Source organism: Ictalurus furcatus, chromosome 15, assembly GCF_023375685.1.
Source record: "Ictalurus furcatus strain D&B chromosome 15, Billie_1.0, whole genome shotgun sequence".
Lineage (NCBI taxonomy): Eukaryota > Metazoa > Chordata > Actinopteri > Siluriformes > Ictaluridae > Ictalurus > Ictalurus furcatus.
Window position 1 is genome coordinate 11,588,576 of NC_071269.1, and position 20,991 is coordinate 11,609,566.

The following is a 20,991-nucleotide window of genomic DNA, read 5'->3' on the forward strand; positions in this document are numbered from 1 at the left end:
CCCAGTGGTTTATACGGAGTGGTATGGAAAAAAAACAACAACCACCAATGAGCAGCAGTTCTGTGGGCTTAAATGTATTGCTGATGAGAGAGGACAGCTAACAATAGTAAGGCTAGTTTAGGCTGGCAGGAAGGCTAAAGTAACTCAAATGACCACTTTTTACAACTGGGATGAACAGACAAGCATCTCAGCATGCACAACACATTGAACCTTGATGTGTATGGGCTACAACAGTAGAACAAAGAGCAAACGGCAGACCAAGACCAAATCGGGTTCCGCTCCTGTCAGCCAAGAACAGGAATCTATGGGTACACTGGGCACAAGATCACAGGAACAACCAAACAAAAAAAAAATAGCTTACCTTTTAAATATTATAATATATAAACCCTACTCCAAAAGGTTTATTTATGAGAGAAGGTTCCACATAGAACTTATTTTAGAAACTACGAACCTTTAAATGTCCTAAGAGCCTTTGAGGAACCCTTTTTTCTAGGTGCAGATTTAATTTAGGAGCACTACAGCTGACAACTTCATTTTTACAAGCAACAAAAGTGGCAAATAGTGTACAGTCCCCTCTGAATGTATTGAAACAGCAAGGCAGATTCATTTGTTTTTGCTATACACTGAAGACATTTGGGTTTGAGATCAAAAGATGAATATGAGATGATAGATCAGAATTTAATTTACTGATATTTACATCTAAGGTTAATGTTGGTTCTGGAACTTTTGTGTCTCATCTCTGTATTTCTTTGCAAATTCCAATCTGGCCATCTGATTCTTAGTGCTGATGGGTGGTTTGCACCTTGTGCTATGGCCTCTCTATTTCTGCTCTCAAAGTCTTCTTCAAACTGTGGATTGTGATAGCTTTACCCCTGCCCTGTGGAGGTTGTTGGTGATTTCACTGACTATTGTTTTCTTCACAGTTCTCACATTGTTTCTGTCATCAACTGCTTTTGTTTTCCTTGGCTGACCTGCTTGATTTATGATTGTTAGTACACCAGTGGTGGTTTTCTTTTTCAGGACATTCCTTTCACAGGTGAAACCCAGGGCACAAACCAAGAGTAGACATTCAGAGCTATTAATTATTTAAACAGTCAATCTAACGGGCATACTTGGGCAACAAGAGATACCTGTCAGTCACACGTTTTAGTATTTTTGATCACTTGAGAAATGGGTGGGTTCAAACAAAAGGTGCCATTTTCCAAGTTGTTTAATACATCTAGATGTAAATATCAGAAAAAATGAGATCTGAAATTGTGATCCATCAGCTCATATTCATCTTTTGATTCCAAACCCAAATGCAAAACCAAAAGAATTGGCCTTTTTGTTCCAATACTTCTGGACTGTATGTAATGGCTGTTATAATTAATACTTTATAATACAAGGCAGGGTACACCCTGAACAGGGTGCCAATCCATCGCAGGATGTGCACATATATGACTAACAGAATTGCATATGGCAAATAGTCCGCCTGAAATTATTTGTATTCTTCATATTACTTTTATAACTGGGTATTTAAAAATGTAATTGAATACGTTTGAATGAAAATCATTAATTTTGACATGGACAAAACAATCCTTTTATAAAAAGTGGGAACTAAAATGTGAATAAGGACACTGTGTGATGGAATCATCTAGTTATTAAATGTGCTTATGAGACTTGCCAGTGACGTTTTATTGAGAAATAAGAGCTGTTTGACAGTGTTGGGGTGGAGTCTATTTCTCCTCTTTGACAGTACTTCCCCTGCCTTAGAGAACACGCTTTCACATGGTACGGAGGAGGCCAGTGTACAAAGAACTGCAATGCCAAAGTGTATAAATTACCAAGACAAAACATTCACTCTCCAGAGGTTCAAAAGGGGCCCGAGTTAAAGCATTCAGAACCATGGACAAGTCCCATGATGGGACCAGCCGCTTCGACACTGGTCTCAAACACTTCACACCCTTCATAAAACAACATAGAAGAGGATGCTGTCCCACTGAAACGCGTTCGAAGCCTACGTGACAAGCCGAAATAGCAGCCAGGTAAACTTTAATAGTAGAAAATGCCCTCCCATTGTTCATTGAGCTTTGCAAAAAGCACTCACCATGCACTGAAAAGGAATAACTCCTTTATGAGTACACCAGTCCTCGAACACACGCTATTTAAGATCATACAGTGAGTGCGTAGATGGGGCTGTAGCACTCTGGATAGTGTTTATAACTTCCCGGGGAAGCCCGAGTGCATTTAAATTGAACCTTTCACGGGCTAGACCCAAAGATTGACTCGTTCTGGGTGGGGGTGAAATCTCTGCAATCTCCGCCAGCCACAGCCTCCCCGGCCAACGAGCAGCTATCAGAAGGAGAGATAATCCGTTTTCTCTTACTCTGTCTATGGTGGAAGAAATTAGACTCAGCAACGGGAATGCATATAGCAACACATTCGGCCACGGGTGTGCCAGGGCATCCACACCCAAAGGCGCATTTTCGTCCCTGAGAGAGAAATACAGGCTTCGTTTGTCGTTGATCACGTGACTATGTGAAACCAATACATGCCCTGATATGGGGCTTCAATGGAGATTGTGTTGCGTGCTTGATACATGCCTCGAATCTTCAGTGTAGTGATAGGAAGTTTGCATCATTCTACTAACTGGGATCTTTGATTCTCGTTCAGCAAAATTAACGAATCTTGTTTCAAGTCATTTTGTTAATTTCAGCAGAATATAATTAAAATGTTACATGTTAAATTCCCCAACACATCTAATACTTATGCAAACGTTGATCACATTTGGAATAAAAAATAAACTATAGGCTAATGCAGCCTAGGCCAAATTATGAGAAACAGAAATTATTAATTAATAATTTAGCTGGTGTTCATGTTATGCAGTCTGTTAGTCACCTCACCTCCCGATCTGAGTCATTCAGCCTATGAGGCGGTCACTGGAAGAACGAACTACTTGAACCCAAAGACTCGAGAGGTGAACTAATTATTTCTGTTTCCTGTACAGAACCTATGGAAATGTGGCAGCGCATGCTGCGCATGTCAGAAATGAACGAATCACACTCTGAGACAACCCGTTGTTCCAGGGTCATATTAAAGATTCGTTCAAAAAGAACGACAGACAACTACTTCAGTGCCATATGTAACATCACTAGTACATAGTGTCCTGCCATTGACTGGCATCCAGTGTGTATTCCCGCCTCAAGCCCAGGGAAGGATCTTATTCAGAAGACTGACAGAAAGATAAAAAGATTTTTCCTTTTTTTTTCTTTTTAATTTAAACTTTAAACCTTTTCAGGTCGTACTCCGAACACGTATTCTCGCTCCAGGCCAATTGGGGGCGACAACGTAACAATTAGCTGGTTCGGTGGAAACAAACCAAAAACATAAAATTTACTAGAAGAAGAAGAAGAAGAAGAAGAATACCCAAGACGCTTGAATAGAAATATGGGGGAGGCTGAAGTTGTCTCAGCAGACGAAAAACAAGTGGATTCAGGAAGCTGTGCTGCTGATGAATCAGTGGTATGGAGCCAAGAGGTGGAAGTGTGTCTATTTCACGCGATGTTGGGTCACAAACCAGTCGGTAAGCTACATTTCTGGCTTCATTGTGCAGTCTTACCGCAGTAGGCCTTGAATCCTCGGTGTGGAGTGCAAACAAACTCGAGCTTCCTCGATACAGACTCCACGATTAGAGAGAGAGAAGTGAGCGTGAGGAATGTTGATGGGAATTCATTAGTTAGATTTAGTTTAATTAAATCCGTTTAAATAAGAATAACAAGTGTAGCTCGTTTGGTTATTCACCAATTAGTTTTAATTAATTTAGATGCCCTGCGAGTTACTAATTTGCGGGTCAAATCTGTTAACTAGCAAACTAAACGTGAAACGAGACTTGACAAGCCTTCACATTGTGGACTTCAGAGCTGTGCATCCGACTGGTTTATAATGTAAACTTACAGAAACATCTCTCCTTTTACAGGTGAGATTGAAGACCTCTAGTCTGTATGATAATGTTTCGCCTTTATTTTTCAATTACACAGTTAGTAGAATGACTACATCTGGCTATAACCCCTGTCATCCATGCCTCCATACATCATTTCGTCCTACTGTATGTAATAACATGTCAAGCCTATATTAATGACAGCCTCGGTTAATGTGTTGCTTTGACATTGTTCGTAAAAGACATTGTCTATAAAAGACATCGTCTGTGTAGTAAAATTGAAAACTTTTCAATTTGTGTCTTATCACTTCTCCATACATATTGGTTGGCTAAAATCTGATCTCTCTGTCACTCACTCATATTCGTATGTGGTGTTTTTGACGATCAGTACGTGACAATAAGGGATTTCATTGCAGTGAAAACAATAATACTTACAGCTGTACAGAAGCAGACTTGTGAAGTAAAGCGAAACCATCTGTTCTCAACCCTACTCGATCCAAGGTAGCTAATGTGGGTAATTTATAAAGAACCAACCCTAGTTGCATAAGTGTATGAACACACATGCACTTTTCATTGCCACTATGTAAACTGGCAAAACAAACAGGGCTAAATAAAATGTTCTGTGATATCCCAGATTGATTAATACCAAGTAGGCTCCTTATTTTGGTATTGATTTCGACTACTACCAAAAAACACGTATATTCAGTCTACACATATTCAGTCTAAAAATGTGCTAAATAAACAATTTTTGAAACAGCTCTTCATTTCCATTTAGCTATTGTAAGGTTGCATTTCCATTTCAAACTACTGATGACTAATAACTTGCTGATATCAGAACTGTAGTAACCATTGGGACCTAAGGCTACTTGTTTTTTTTTTTTTTTTTTTTTTTTAAATCACAGGGGTCAATCGTCATTTCCACATGATTTGCATACGTGATAAATTTAGCCAAAACATTGGAAGGCAGGTGTCATCAAAGGTCATCTGGGATCACCTGGGAACAATGTATGACATGCAGGCATTGGTAAGTCAACCTGTTGACTTAGAATCTAATACAACTCTTGACTGTTTAAAAAAACTAAAAAAACCCCAACTTGAACATAACAAGCTTTTGTTTCCTGTCTTCCATAGCATGAGTCTGAAATCCTCCCTTTTCCCAACTCTGAAAAGAGCTTTGTCCTGCCTGAGGACATAATACAGGAGGTCAGAGAAGGTGAGTTACCTTTGTATTTACTTGTGAGGTCTGTGGCCTAATAGTGAATTTTAATTAAAAGTGAGCGGTGTGAAATTTGAATAAATAAATAAATAATGAAACTGATTGTTAATAGTGGTTTCTTCAAAGTCGTGCTGCAGTGGCGTCTAGCTGAACATCCTTATTCAGTATGTTCTTTTCTGTGACTCTGATTGTATGCGAAGAAAAGAATTTCACCGTGCATATGTATGTGATCAATAAAGACTCATTATCATTATTATATAGGTACATACTGAGTGCCATTCATTTTGGATACACACTACTGTGATGCCGTTACATTTTTTTCCTTTTCTTTTTTTCTGGTGTCTGAGGTGTTTGCTGTGTGTTAACCAAATGTTTGTTCTTCCTTAATTGCTACAGGGAAAGTAGGTTCAGAGGATGATATAAAGGAAGAGTTTAAAGAAGAGAGGGATCTTTCGGCCACCCATGAAGAAGGTTCTTGCATCCTTAGTCTCTCTCTCTTTCTCGCTCACTCTGCTTTCATCTGCTTCTTCTCTTTGCCTTCTTTTTCCTAAATTTTCTGATGCAAGTCATCAATTTAAACCAGAACCATTGCAATTTTTATGGATAGAAGACGTATGTTTGGTCTGTTCTGAAAATTCTGTTCAGTACCAGAGGTGTCAGAAGACTTTGCGCGTGTGTATCTTTATCTATCTTTTCTTCCCACCTTCTTTTTCTTTTTTCCTTCCATTGCCTCTGTATAGGGAGTGTGATATGGTCAATCAAGGATTTGGTTTTTGTGGTAGTTGTAGTGTTTGCCTGAACAAAGCAGGTTAAACTATAGGAAGTTTTTGTTTTCAAGGGCTATATGATTGTGGCTGTCTTGGCTGATTATGAGTAATGCAGCCGATATTAACATGCTGTTTCTGGGCTAACCCCAGTAAACCTCTATAATTTGCACTTTCAAATATCTACACATTGCTGAGAACCAGCTGTTATATGCATACTCGGAGAGTTGAACTAATATGAGATTTCTGTGCTCTTGCTGTATCAGTAATGTGCCAAAAACACACGAAAATAAATGCTGTCAAAATAGGTTACACTTTGAATGCACATCTCCATGTGTGTACCCTTATCCAGAATGTGTACATGAATGTGATTATGTATATAGACACAGCTTTCTGTCTATGAAGATGTGGTAGTGATACTGTGTGTGATGCTAGTTAAGCTGTTTGTTATGCACCAGGTGTTATGTGTTTGTCAGTGCAATGTTAAGTGTTTAGTTTTGAAAGGGCTGGATAATGGTAAGAGTATAGGAGCTGCACACTACTCCTGTCCAGCTTCTTTGTGTGGATTGATGTATGTTCTGCTTTATAATTACATTTATTATCCTTATTTGAAAAAGGAACGGTCATAAATGAATGGAGATGGCATTGAAGTATAAAATTAAAGTGTTCTGTGGATTGATGCAGGAAAGTGCCATTTTAACATCAAAAATTACAAATGCAATGCCCCACATTTCTTTTCTGATTCACATTTTAAGTAAAAAAAAAAATGCTGTTTAAATACTTGTCCCATATCATTGGGTATGTTTAACTTGAAATCTTCATTTTGAAACCTCTCTAGGTGGAGTGTGATCATTTAAAAAAAAAAAAAAAATGTATATGTATTTATACATTTATAATTGATATATAAAAAATTATATTTATTACATCCCTTTTTCCAAAAGAATTTTTTCCCCCCCTCTGTTGTCCTGTCTTTGTCCTACCAGGCAGCAACTCTTCAGTGAAGATGACTGAACGCTCAAGCAGTGGGCGGGAGAAGGAGCGAGAGCGTGAGCGGGAGAAAGTGAATTCAGTTGAGTCAGGTGGTGGCTCCAAGGAGGCCACGGGTGAGAAGAGGAAACGAAATCGGGCCTCAGAAAAAACACTGAGCACCGGCAACCCATCCAGCCCTGGAGGAGCCAAACGCCGCAGAACATAGTCATGGCCATTGTGATTAATTTGGAGGATCTAACTCCTCAGGACTGAGATGGCTTACGTTAGGCCAACCAGTGTCTTGGCCATGGTTAAAGTGATATGTTGTGAGGCACTGTTTCTGTATGAGAGGATGGTCCTCTGTTTGATCTTTTTCAGAAGCTTGGTGTATGAGGGAACACACCAGTGCACACATATACACAGCATACTGAACAATAATCTGGACTCCAATAGAACATTATAAGCAATGGTTAAAAGCTTCCAGGCTGTGGTTCATAGTACAGACATATCGAAAGTATGTTTTAGGTAAGGTTATATCATATTTTGTTGAAGCGACCTCACAGAGTAATTTCTGTACTTGAACATGTTTGATGGCATTTTTTTGATAATGGTCTGTGACTGCCATAATGGTCAATTAAGGATAGGAGGCTTAGTACTGTACTTAGTTCTTAGTGCAACTTGCTTCGTGATTACAATACAGTTCTTGTTTAAAATGCTTCTGTCGTGACTTGCTTTGGATTTTCAGACTATCTACATGGTGTGTGTAACTTAAGCGAGGTGGACTCAAATCAAGTTCATGCATTTCCATTGTGTATTTGCTAAGGAGGAATGTGATTTTTATTTTAATTTTTTTATTATAATTTTTTTTTTATAACCATCTGTATTTATTAATTTTTTGTTTTAAAAAAGATGTCTGCAAGCCTTAAATCAGGCTTAACATTGGTTTATTTTATAAAAGAATAAATGCTGGCCTGTGCTGGTTAATCTTTTGAATAAGTCCCCTTTACATTTTTTTGTTCTCATATGCATCAGAAAATAGAAAGAGTACAAAATAGGATTCCATCGGACCATATTGTCAAAGATGACAAATGCTGATGGTCTCAACAGTGCATACCTGGCCCTAGGAAAAAAAGGTTTTAAGCCTGAAGAAATTTGGGTCAACATGCTGAGTCATTGAGGTTTGTGTGTGCTCTTTTGCGTGCTCATCTCTACCTGCCTACTTTGTCCTGCTGCTTTTGCAGTTCTCTAGCCTGTATCTCTCTCTCTCGCCCTCTCTCGCGCTCTCTCTTGCTCATTCTCGCTCTCTCTCTTTCAACCTCCCTCTTCCCTTAAAGTGCTGCATTGCGTTCCCTGGGCAGACACAGTTAGTGTATGCCAGCCCCAGTGTTCTTGAGCATACAGAAGGAACACACAGAGCTGCTTATATACAGCTGTGGGTAAGTGACCAGAGGAAGCTGCCTAAGAATGTTTACCTATGCTTATGACAGAATTCATAGGAGATTTTTTTTTTTTTTTTTTAATGTCATTCTTATGTAATTGTTTAATTTTTATATACTATATTAATTGTAACATAATAATCGAGTTCACCTTTTATGGGTATTGTGTGGGACATGTTCATAAACTAATGATAAAAAGTGTTATTATTTATTAGGTGCATAACTCCACGGCAGGGGAATTCTGGGTGGACACCACCTATTTTTTTCTTCTTTTTTTTTTTTTCTTACATCTGTGATCCTTCGTTATGGGGAAGGAGAAGATACATATTAATATAGTTGTGATTGGCCATGTCGATTCTGGGAAGTCCACCACCACTGGCCACCTCATTTATAAGTGTGGCGGCATTGACAAGAGAACCATCGAGAAATTTGAGAAGGAGGCTGCAGAGGTAAGCCTGAAATCAACAGCTTCTAGTTTATCTTTGATAAGTGTTATTCTTATAGATTAATTCTGAAAGCAAGGGGTTAAAAAAAAAAAGGAAGAAATTGGTTGTGGGTTTCAAGTGAAGCCTTGGACTGAGTGAAAGAAGACACAAGATTTCTGGGAGTTGTAGTGAGAGTTGTCATAATTTGTAGCATAGTCTGTGTGCAGACAGAACCTTAACATGAGTTTGTGATTAATGTGGGAAGATGGAAAGAAGTGCTAACGTCATGGCAGCTCCTGATATGCCATTTTAAGTTTGCTGTAATGATAGTAGTGGTTATGAAGTAGTTATTGTTAAGGTTATGGGTAGTTTGCTCTGCATAATATAAGGTTTATTTGTCCATATTTTCCATTTTTATTTAAAATTCAGTAGCATTAGTTGGCTTTGATTTTTGGTTTTCATGTAAGAAAATATGGTAATGGTGTATAACATAGTATATACATCATTATTCTGTTTCTCTCTTTCTCTTTAATAGCTTGTTAGTTTATTGTAAGATCAATGCTGGAGCAAAGGTCAAAACTAATTTTGACATGTCCTCTCTGTTGCTTAGATGGGGAAAGGTTCATTTAAATATGCTTGGGTTCTGGACAAGCTGAAGGCAGAGCGAGAGAGAGGCATCACAATAGACATCTCCCTGTGGAAATTTGAGACCTCAAAATACTACATCACCATCATTGATGCTCCAGGACACAGAGATTTCATCAAGAACATGATTACAGGGACTTCCCAGGTGAAGCATTGTGGATAAATATATTTTGCAATCCATTGTTAATCAAAGCTTTTGACATTGTTGTATTGTCAGTGAATAGGCTCCACTGAAAAAAAAAAAAAAAACCTTTTAGTTTGGAACAATTGAATCTTCTTAATGTTTTATTTATTTATTTTAATTTCATGTATTTGTAACCTTAATTGATAGTAATGAATCTCCTCTGTGTTGGGTATTTAAGGTGGGTAAATCATTAATATTAAATTAAATATTAGAAATTATTATTATTATTAGTAGTAATAATAACTCTATTAAACTGGGCACCAGTCCAAAGATAACATAATCTCAGAAGGTGATGACATGATGGTTACATCACCAAGAGAAGAAATAGTAATAAATTGGGTGATATCTGAAGGATATTTGATTAAATATCAGTTAAATATATACAAATGTAGTCAAAGTAATTGATTGATAATTGGATAGTGAGTGGACCTTAAAGGTGGACATACACAGTGAGTAGGCAGCTGTTTGGATCTAATGTGAAATGGGCAAAAGAGTGGATCTACTTAACATACTAATTCTAGCTAAACCACCATGCGAAGGTTGAAAAAGGTACTTTGAGAAAGTTTATAGTTGCGTTCTGATGTGTGTTTGTTTGGTCCTGATCTTTGTGGTTACTTAAACGTACTCATCCATGGCGTCGATAGACAGTGCAGAAAGAGTACTCAGTCTGTCTGTTTAGTTTAGTAGAGATTGTGCCGAACGTTTATCTGTAGTCACGTCAGCCTCCCCAGGGATTGTGGAAGAAGGCTTATGAGTCCGTATGGACAGTTTTCAGTGGGAATTACCCCGAAGGTCCAGCCATAGCGTCAGTTGAGTCAACGTGTCCAAAGATCGTGGACGAGGCCTTTTTTGACTCACTGTACATAATTGTTGTCTTCACTGAAGGTCTGAAGTTCTCCTTCATTCATGCCTTGCAACAGTGGATACAGGAAGATTACAAATTCATGGCGCATTCAATTATCACACAAACAACACAATATATGAAGAAGGAGGTTATGAATGTCCTAAGTGATTTCCAGATTTGGTGTATGTGTGAAAGGAAAGTGTTTTTTTTTTTTTTTTTGTTTGTTTTGTCTCCCCCCCCTTGAGAAATATCATAATTCTTTGTCCTATTGTCTTCCACAAGAGAGAGTCTTATTTTTATCCTGGTTGTTGGTCTTGAAGATAACTTCCTGTAACCTTCAAAGGGCAATTATGGCTCTCCCAGGCAGGCAGAAAGTGGAGTTTATTTAAACAAGAATTGTCCGTCCTAATCCTCTGATGACCTTTCTCAGTATGGTTTGTGTGTAGCATAGAAAATTTATACTTTAGGGGTTAAATCACTATCACAAGTTCCTACATTTCTATTAAATTTATGCCATTAATCCTAGAAGGAAATTTAAAAAAGTATTCATTGAATTTCTTTGTTTCATTCATTCATGCATGCATGCATGAATTAAGTAAAAGATTTCAAACTGAACCAGTGAACTCTATTCTCTTTGATATTCTCTCTACCAGGCAGATTGCGCTGTTCTTATAGTGGCAGCTGGGGTAGGTGAGTTTGAGGCGGGTATCTCTAAGAATGGACAGACGCGTGAACATGCCCTGCTGGCATACACACTGGGTGTCAAGCAGCTGATTGTTGCTGTTAACAAAATGGATTCCACAGAGCCTTCTTACAGTGAGAAACGCTATGATGAGATTGTTAAAGAGGTCAGTGCTTACATCAAGAAGATTGGCTACAGCCCTGCCTCTGTACCCTTCGTCCCCATTTCTGGATGGCATGGGGACAACATGCTGGAACCTTCTACTAATGTAAGTGTTGAGAATGTGTTCATGGCAGCATGTGCATGCATTATATTTTAGATATTTTATTATGCTGGGCAGTAAATGTCATGTCTAAACCCTTGTACTCTTCAGATGGCATGGTTTAAAGGCTGGAAACTTGAGCGGAAGGAACAGCATGCCACTGGAATCACTCTCCTTGAGGCCTTGGACACTATCATGCCTCCTACACGTCCTACTGACAAGCCTTTACGCCTTCCTCTGCAGGATGTTTACAAAATTGGAGGTCTGCATCCACTTAGATAAGGTTGATGTACTGTATTTAGTACCCACAGTTTGTTCATAGTAGTGACACCTCATAGTGGGTATCTAGTTATAATTTGTCCATATATTAAAAATTCGAATTATTGCTTTGCCTTTAATATGGATTACACTAGACAGAATTGTTTTTTCACATTTGTGCCTCAAATCTGAGATAACTTATCAGGATACCGATGTGCAGAGCTATCCTAGAAGATGAAGCTGTAATTACAACCAAAGTTGGTTCTACCAAGAATTAATCCATGGGGGGATGAATACTTATGCATACTTTTGCATCCATACATGTCTGCTTTTTGTTTAATTATCCTTTGGTGTCACAAAAAAAAAATTGTTAGACATATTATGTAAATCAAATTGTAAAAATTCCAGTTAGGTCAAGTTTACTTCCATGTTGTACTGACAAAATGGTACAGTTAAAGGGGCTGATTACTTATGCAAGGCTCTGCGCTTGATATAATTAAAATAATTCCTTTTTAAAATATAAGCATCAGTGTCTGGCTAGTTATTTGAATCACATTTTGGTGTATTCTAACACTGTGAATCACAGCAAACACCTTGTGTTTTTAGGTTTGAAAGTAAATGTGTTTGAATCTTTGTCTTCTGAATGGCCTGCTTATAATAGTAAACCAATGCAACCCTCTGCACTTGAATATATTCCTTGAAGATATTTTTTCCATGCATTTAACAGAACTGATTACTTCTATAACTGGTAGAGATACTGTTTCACCTTTTCTATTACAAATTCAGTGCTTTTATGTGCTTCTTCAAGGCAGTCAAAATGCCTTGAATGCCAATTCTTAAAAGCTTGAGAGAGTATGCTTGATATCTCAGTTATTGTGTTTCTCCCTAGGCATTGGAACAGTGCCTGTGGGCAGAGTGGAAACTGGCATCCTGCGTCCAGGCATGGTAGTGACCTTTGCCCCTGTCAATATCACCACAGAAGTGAAGTCTGTGGAGATGCACCATGAGTCCCTGAGTGAAGCGGTACCAGGTGATAATGTGGGATTCAATGTGAAGAATGTGTCCGTGAAGGACATTCGCAGGGGGAATGTGTGTGGGGACAGCCGGTCAGATCCACCCCAGGAAGCTTCAGGCTTCACAGCACAGGTCAGATAAATATTTGACTATTATATCCAATACCTTAATACCCTAAGAAAGGTATGTCTAATAGTAATGTCAACACAAGTCATTATTTCTAATCAGCTGTACTGATGAGGTTATAACTATCTAACTGAAATGATCAGACTTGTTCTGCATACTACAGTAGGTCAGGTTGAGTAACTAGGACACATACACTAATGGTTATGCTACAGTATACCCTTTTGCTTCTGAATTGCTCTTAGGAAGGTCTTCTGGTGGCTGCTTCAATTAATTTCTCTTTTTGTTCCATTGTTCTTCTCGCTGTGTCTGTCTTTATCAGGTTATTATTCTAAATCATCCAGGGCAAATCAGCGCTGGCTATTCCCCCGTCCTTGACTGTCACACGGCTCACATCGCCTGCAAGTTTGCCGAGCTGAGGGAGAAGATTGACCGTCGCTCAGGGAAGAAGCTGGAAGACAACCCCAAGTCCCTGAAATCTGGAGATGCTGCCATTGTGGACATGATTCCAGGGAAACCCATGTGTGTGGAGAGTTTTTCTCAGTACCCTCCTTTGGGTGAGTGTATACTCCTACAGCAGTCACAAATGATTTTGGATTATGAAAGCTGTTTCAGTACTGACTAATTTTCTTTTCCTTTGAGAGCACATGGCTATGGTCTGACCTTACTGACCACTGATCTGATATTAGCATGACATTAATTATATTATAAGGGGGGAACATGCGCATGTTTCTTTCTCGTTAGGCATGAATCCAAAATGTTCCCAGATCGCCGATGTAACATTTGGTTTCTCAACAAGATCCATCACAGTGGCAGAACCCGAAGTGAAATAGCAGAATTCACCTAACTCGATTTTGCCACTCAAACAAACCCGCGCCAAACTAACAGGCAACACCATATAAGGCGTTTGATTATGATTATGTAATTTGTGTATTAATATAAAATGTCCCGCTATATGGTAGGCTATAAATACAAATTAATATAGCTATTATTATTATTATTGTTAGTAGTAGTATTATTACTTGTATACAAAACATTGTATACCACCGCGGTGTTGCGGTTGTCATGGCCACTGTCACGGCCCTATTGTAGAGTATTGTTTTTTTTTTTTCATTCTTAATTGCAGAGTTCATTGATTGTGGAATATTGTATTCTGTAAATAGTAAATATCTGCAACGCATGAATTTACTCTTGAACTGAACACAGTGATCTCTAACTGGTCAGCGAGTCAAGTTTTTTGGTAACAGGCTGGCTAGTCTGGCTCACCATGCAATTATTTCACATATTATAAAGTAATACCAAAAGAATGTATATATTTGTTTAAAGTCAGCAGGCACAGACATTTATCCCAAAGATTTTCAAGTTATAAAATAAAAAAAATCAAGCTAGGTTCTTCATGTATTTTCCATGATCCAAGCTCTGTTCAGAGATGAAACTGCAGAAGGATTAATGTTTCAATGCTGTGTTCTGTGAGTATAATATTGTTGCCTGGGTCTATTTACAGGACGCTTTGCTGTGCGAGATATGAGACAGACAGTTGCTGTTGGGGTCATCAAGAATGTAGAAAAGAAAGTTGGTGGGAGCGGCAAAATCACCAAATCGGCCCAAAAAGCTCAGAAAACTGGCAAATGAATCTTGTTGCCCTTGTACCCCCTGACGTCTGCTCCCAAGCAGTAGCAGCAGCCCCCTTATTATATCTGGGAATGCTCACCTGGCCTATTGTACTTCAATCTCTTTCTGAGAATAGAATCACTGATTATATTATAGTCAGCTGAATGTGAATGATAGAAAATATTTATTGAATGTTTGACATGGCTTTGTTGTAATTTAAGCTCTCAAACGTAAGTCTGTATAACTTTAATATGTATTATAATACTCATGTATATGTAAATGTGTATAAAATTCATACACGGTAGAAAGTTTCAATTTGAGGTTTGTGCTGCAGTCATGAAATGAGAGACGTGATCAGGTTAAAGATTTGCTGTGAATTTATTAGAAACTGGATGCCAGTTGGCTTTGACTTGGTTCCTGTTTTTGTAAGCTTGGCTTAATGAATGAACCATTTAGAAGAAATAAAATAAGGTTGTTTGACATTTTATATTGGTTATAAACTATTGTTTACAAGCGCAGTCATTTCATAACACAATTTATTTATACTGCATGAGGGGCACTGCTTTGGATTAAAAGAATAATAAACCATCAGCTATGAGGTTAAGTGCACTATGTCCTGAGGCTGTCTCATTTTTCTTTTAATGATATGTTCTCTGAATAGCTTAATTTCAAGAAACCTTTTAAACACACACTTAAAACAAAAAAAAACAAACAAAAAAACCTCTGTGCTGCCACTCTGAATCTAAGAATCTTATTCAACAGTTTTCTAAATGAACAACACTGCCTAGAAAAATATATAGCCACAAATTCCTCTGAGGGTGAAGGAGTGAAGCTGATGCTATGTTTATTCTAGTGTTCACCTTTTTAGAAATTATTCTCTGCTCAGATCACAGAAGGCTCAGTAATAGCCAGAAAAGCCTTTAATCACATACAGCTGCCTTCTCTAATGGCCTTTCTATGGTTCACCGACGTTTCTAAAGCAAATACATGTTAGTAAACCACTGATTAGTAGATAACTACCCCATTTAAAATTAATAACACATGTCTGCAAACAAAGTCAAGTGGGCTTCATTGCTGCAAGTCTTGGAATGCTTATAAGAAAATGAAAATTAAGAGGATTTCATTGTAAGAGACTAAAGGGTTATTTTGACCAGATGCACGTCCTCTTAGAGTCAATAACTGAATGAGTTATAGCAATGATTTGGAACATTTTACTTTGACACATCAACAGTCCAAGAGGTAAAGTGAAACTGGACCAGTCACTGGCACTGGCTTAGTGTGTCTGTAGTAAACAGAGAAAAGATGACCTTTTCAGTAAAAATAAATGCATGTAAGTGCTTTAGACACCCCAGTTTTTCCACACTGTAATTATGTTTTTAAATACAATTATTTATACTTGGTCTAAAAGAAGCTTCATTAGGTGTACCTAATAAACTGTATGTATGTTTGAGAACTTTATGTACAAGCAGAATTTTTTATTAGCTGTAATAAACTGATGTATGCAATAATACAGGTGTTACTTTATAAGCAATGTTTTTAATAATAATAATAATAATACATATCTAGAAACATTCTAGAACTTCCATGGGTTTCAAGCAGTTTGTAGAGGGTAATAAAATGGGTAAAAAAAATGATCATAGATGTTTTCAGAATGATGATGCAGTGGATAACTCAAGTTTACACACAACTGTTAAAATTGCAGGTTTCTATGATGTACAAAAAAAAAAGAGACCAAGATAAATCATACAACATTCAATGAGATATAGCAACCAACATAATTCAAGTTAAATGGTTTAGGGAACCCCCCCAATTTACAGTCCCCTGGTTACATAAGTGTGCACACCCCTTAACTAATACTTTATGAAAGCACCTTTTGCTTGTAACACAGCGCTTAATCCTTTTGGGTATGAGTATACTAACTTGATTTTATTCCACTCTTCCCTGCAAAATGCTCCAGATCGATCAAGTTTTGAAGGAATATTCCATTCAAGAGGTTTTTGATGTGGGTTCTGACTGGGTCATTCTAAAATGCTGATCTTCTGAAGCCTTGGTTTAGTTAACTTGGATTTGTGTGTTGGGTTATTTTTGTTTTGGAAGGTAAAAATTTTCTTCATCTTCAGTTTTCTATTGGAGACCTAAAATAGATTGGTATTTGGAGCTATCCATGAGTTTCTCTATCTTTACTAGAGCCTCAGTCCCAGCTGAAGAGAAGCTGCCCCATAGCATGATGCTGCTACCGTCATGCTTCACCATAGTGTTCTTTGGGTGATGAGTTGTTTTTTCTTTAAATATTATGCCCCCAAAAATTCTAGTTTGGTTGCACAAGACCATAAATATTTTGCCAGATGGTTTGGAATGTGTTTTTTTTCCCCCAGATTTTTTTTCCCAACTAGTCACCATACCCCTCCATCCTCCATCCTTTTCTGGTTTACTTACATATGCACACACATGAAACAAAGACATATTCTTCTGATGAAGGGTACTATAATAGGTCACTGGGTAAAATGAAATCAAACTGAGCAATACGATATAATGCATAATCCACCATTCAATCTGATTTCCCTGGTATTGCCACCAGGGGTCAGTATTGCATCTTGAATATTGAACTAGTCTTGCTCACATTACAGGGCATTTTATGAAAGTTTTTATTCTTAGCTTTGTGCATGTGGACACCCTCTTCATTTCAGACCAGATTTTCAATAGGGTACAAATTCGAGACTGGGCTGTCCATTGCAAAACATTATGTGTCAGTCATCATTGTTAATTTAGATGGGGTCATTACCGCACTGAAAAATCAATCTATGGCAGTTCACACCAAAGGATTTTGGTATAATTTCAATAGACAGTAGTTCCATAAATCATGAGACTCACACTTTTAAAACCACAATCCCATCCAATTTTATTTATTTATTTATTTTTTACAAATGTAAACTGCATTGAAATAAATTCACAACATATTCCTCTTTCAGTACACTGTGAACTATGCAGAGCAGTATGGTAATGATATCATACAAACATTATACCAAAATGTGGGACCAGAATAAACACAACTATGTTGTTTTCTTCTCACTGTCTCTTTGTCCCATGTCATGTTTTAAGTAAACTGTATATATTATATATATATATATATATATATATATATATATATATATATATATTATATATATATATATATATATATATATATATATATATAATATATATACACACACACACACACAGGTGCATCTAAAAAAAATTTGATATCATGGAAAAGTTACTTTTTTTCGCATAATTTAACTCAAAAAGTGCAACTTTCATATATTCTAGATTCATTACTAATAAAGTGAAATATTTCAAGCTTTTTTTTTTTTTTTTTTAAATCTTTATGATTACAGCTCATGGAAATCAAAAATCCAATATCTCAAAATATTAGAATAAAGAATTTATAATACAGAAATGTCTACCTGAGAAGAGCTCTAATCAGCTAAACAACTCAAAACACCTGCAACGGTTTCCTGAGCCTTAACTCTCTCAGTCTGCTTCAGTACACACAACCACAATCATGGAAAAGATGAAAGTAAATTTTGCATTTCATTTGGAATTCAAGGTCCCAGAGACTAGAGGAAGAGTGGAAAGGCACAGAATCCAAGTTGCTTGAAGTTCAGTGTGAAGTTTCCACAGTCAGTGATGATTTGGGGTGCCATGCTGGTGTTGGGGCCACTGTGTTTTCTCAAGTTGAGAGTCAATGCAGCGTCTACCAAGAGATTTTAGAGCACTTCATGCTTCCATCTGCTGACGAGCTTTATGGAGATGCTGATTTCCTTTTCCAGCAGGACTTGGCACCTGCCCACAGTGCCAAAACTACTAGTAACTGGTTTGCTGACCATGGTATTACTGTGCTTGATTGGCCTGCCAACTCGCCTGACCTATCAAAAGGAAAATGAGAGGCATCAGACCCAACAATACAGGCGAGCTGAAGGCCACTGTCAAAGTAAGCTTCCATAAAACCTCAGCAGTGCCACAGGCTGATTGCCTCCATGCCATGCCGCATTGATGCCTCTGATTCATTCAAAAGGAGCCCCGACCAAGTATTGAGTGCATAAATTGACGTACTTTTAAGAAAGTCGACATTTCTGTACTATAAATTCTTTATTCTAATATTTTGAGATACTGGATTTTTGATTTCCATGAGATGTAATCCGCAATTATCAAAATAATAAAAAAAAAAACGCTTGAAATTTTTTGAGATGCACCTGTGTGTGTGTGTGTGTGTGTGTATTTATATATATATAAAATGTATATGTTCATGTCATTAGTAAATCTGTTTATGGTCATTAGGTGTGCTGCCAACTTTGCTGAAAAAAATGTACAGCGTAATAATTCTGTAGTTGCAACCAATAAACATTTTAAGGTTTTATATAGGATGTGGACAAAACAGAAACCTGTAACATTATATTAATATCAAGGACCTAATAATAAATAAAACCCGGTCATCCAAGTTATAAATGGTTTATGATTGGATGAAAGCATTCTTTAAGAAAAAGTCTTCCAGTTCTTTGAGAGATGAAGGAGGTGGGTGTCTGCACTTAAAGATTCCCATAAAGATTTAAACAAACAGAGAACCTTTTGTATCAGACCACGCAATTTTTAGGTGAGCAGAAGTATAGGAATGGATAAGTCTTGAAGTAAATTAAAGTAAATAAAACCTAATATTTGGTTGCATATCCCTTGCATGCTATAACTGCATCAAGCCTGTGACTCCTTGACATCACCAAATTGTTGGTTTCTTCTTTTGTGATGCTTTTACCACAGCCTCTTTTAGTTGTTGTTTGTTTTGGGTGGTTTCTCCATTCATTCTCCTCTTCAGGAGGTGAAATGCTACTCAATTGGATTAAGGTCTGGTGATTTACTTAGCCAGTCTAAAACCTTCCACTTCCCCCCCCCTTAAAAGTCCTTTGTTGAGTTGGCAGTGTGTTTTGGAGCATTGTCTTGCTGCATGATAAAGTTCCTCCTGATTAATTTGGATGCCTTTCTCTGTAAATTGGCAGACAGAATGTTCCTGTAAATTTCCAAATTCACTCTGCTGCTACCATCATGTGTTGCGTCATCATTAAAGATTAGTGAGCCTATTTCAGAAGCAGCCATGCAAGTCCAAGCCATGACAGTATGTCCACCATGTTTCACAGATGAGCTTGTATGTTTTGGAGCATGAGCAGATCCTTTCTTTCCCTGCACTTTGGCCTTTCCATCACTTTGGTAGAAGATAATCTTGGTTCCAGAACTTTTGTGGCTCATCTCTGTATTTCTTTGTGAATTCCAATCTGGCTTTCTGATTCTCACTGCTCATGAGTGGTTTGCATCTTTTGGTATGGACCGTATCTTCATCGAACAGTGGATTGTGATATCTTCACCCTGCCCTGTGGAGGTTGTTGGTGATGTCACTGGTTCTGGTTTTTGTGTTTTTCTTAACAGCTCTCACAATGTTTCTGTTATCAGTTGTTGTTTTTCCTTGGCTGGTGTCTTCCTCAGTACACCAGTGGTTTCTTTCTTTTTCAGGACATTCCAAATTGTTGTATTGGCTATACCCAATGTCTGTACAATGCCTCTGATTGATTTTCCCTCTTTTCTCAGCTTCAAAATGGTTTGCTTTTCTCCCATAGACTGAAGGATAAAACCAAGAGTAGACGTTTAGAGCCATTTATCGTTTAAACAATCAACCTAACAGGACACACGTGGGTAACAAGAAACACCTGTCAGTCACATGTTCCAATATTTTTGCTTACCTACAAATTGGGTGGTCTTATGCAAAATGTGCTATGTTCTACGTTGTTTAACACATCTACATATGAATACCAGGAAATAAAAGCTGAAATTCTAAACACTCTTCTCATATTTATTTTTTGATCTCAAACCTAAATGTCTTCAGTCTACAGCAAAAAAATAAGAAAAGGCCTTGCCATTCCAAAAGTGGCAAGGGGACTTCTACTCAAGCAAAAAACGTACATGTGCCATGTGCATCAACCATGAGCTGTGCTGCTATGGTGGAAAATGGCACACTGAATAACAAGGGAATGTACTGAAGGCGGTGCCACATGCATACTGTGTCTGGTGTAAAATAGGCTTATGGGCTTACCACGTTTGCCATAAAATGAGCTTAACTTTACAAATCAAACTCTTCTGAAGGGTAGGGATTAACACAAATTATAATTGCTGATTTTGTTTGCAGGGTGCACAGTGGCTTAGTGGTTAGCATGTTCTCCTCACAGCGCCTGGGTTGGGGGTTCGATTCCCGCCACTGCCCTGTGTGTGCGGAGTTTGCATGTTCTCCCTGTGCTGCGGGGGTTTCCTCTGGGTACTCCGGTTTCCTCCCCAAGTCCAAAGACATGCATGGTAGACTGATTGGCATGTCAAAGGTGTCTGTAGTGTATGAGTGTGTTTGTGAATGTGTATGTGAGTGTACCCTGCAATGGATTGGCACCCTGTCCAGGGTGTAACCTGCCTTGTGCCCGATGCTCCCTGGGAGGTTCCCTGTGACCTTGAAGGATAAGCAGTATAGAAAATTGATAGATGAATGGATGGATTTTATTTGGAATATTGCACAGCATAAAAGATTGAGTATCATAAAAAAAATTATAAAAAGGAAGATTAGCTGAAATTATG

At 37.9% G+C, this 20,991-nt stretch overlaps 2 protein-coding genes across 2 annotated transcripts; both read left to right on the top strand.

Annotated features, from left to right (window-relative positions):
• The first annotated feature begins 3,364 nt into the window (after positions 1-3,364).
• mrgbp (MRG/MORF4L binding protein) lies at positions 3,365-8,151 on the top strand. Its single transcript, XM_053643265.1, has 5 exons — positions 3,365-3,562; positions 4,819-4,940; positions 5,048-5,129; positions 5,529-5,603; positions 6,880-8,151. The coding sequence occupies exons 1-5, from the start codon at positions 3,427-3,429 to the stop codon at positions 7,089-7,091; spliced, it is 627 nt and encodes a 208-aa protein (XP_053499240.1). The 5' UTR covers positions 3,365-3,426; the 3' UTR covers positions 7,092-8,151.
• A 116-nt stretch (positions 8,152-8,267) lies between these two features.
• eef1a2 (eukaryotic translation elongation factor 1 alpha 2) lies at positions 8,268-14,958 on the top strand. The gene is made up of 7 exons (XM_053643264.1): positions 8,268-8,750; positions 9,337-9,516; positions 11,053-11,349; positions 11,455-11,605; positions 12,491-12,747; positions 13,061-13,295; positions 14,243-14,958. Exons 1-7 carry the CDS (start codon positions 8,607-8,609, stop codon positions 14,368-14,370), a joined length of 1,392 nt encoding a protein of 463 aa, XP_053499239.1. The 5' UTR covers positions 8,268-8,606; the 3' UTR covers positions 14,371-14,958.
• The last annotated feature ends 6,033 nt before the right edge of the window (positions 14,959-20,991 follow it).

Excerpts from the sequence above, each read along its gene's own strand:
- mrgbp (XM_053643265.1), top strand. The coding sequence starts at position 3,427 with ATGGGGGAGGCTGAAGTTGTCTCAGCAGACGAAAAACAAGTGGATTCA. Across the intron at positions 4,941-5,047 it reads TGTATGACATGCAGGCATTG|CATGAGTCTGAAATCCTCCC; the intron begins GTAAGTCAACCT and ends TGTCTTCCATAG. Across the intron at positions 5,604-6,879 it reads TTCGGCCACCCATGAAGAAG|GCAGCAACTCTTCAGTGAAG; the intron begins GTTCTTGCATCC and ends TTGTCCTACCAG.
- eef1a2 (XM_053643264.1), top strand. The coding sequence starts at position 8,607 with ATGGGGAAGGAGAAGATACATATTAATATAGTTGTGATTGGCCATGTC. Across the intron at positions 11,606-12,490 it reads GGATGTTTACAAAATTGGAG|GCATTGGAACAGTGCCTGTG; the intron begins GTCTGCATCCAC and ends GTTTCTCCCTAG. Across the intron at positions 13,296-14,242 it reads TTCTCAGTACCCTCCTTTGG|GACGCTTTGCTGTGCGAGAT; the intron begins GTGAGTGTATAC and ends GTCTATTTACAG.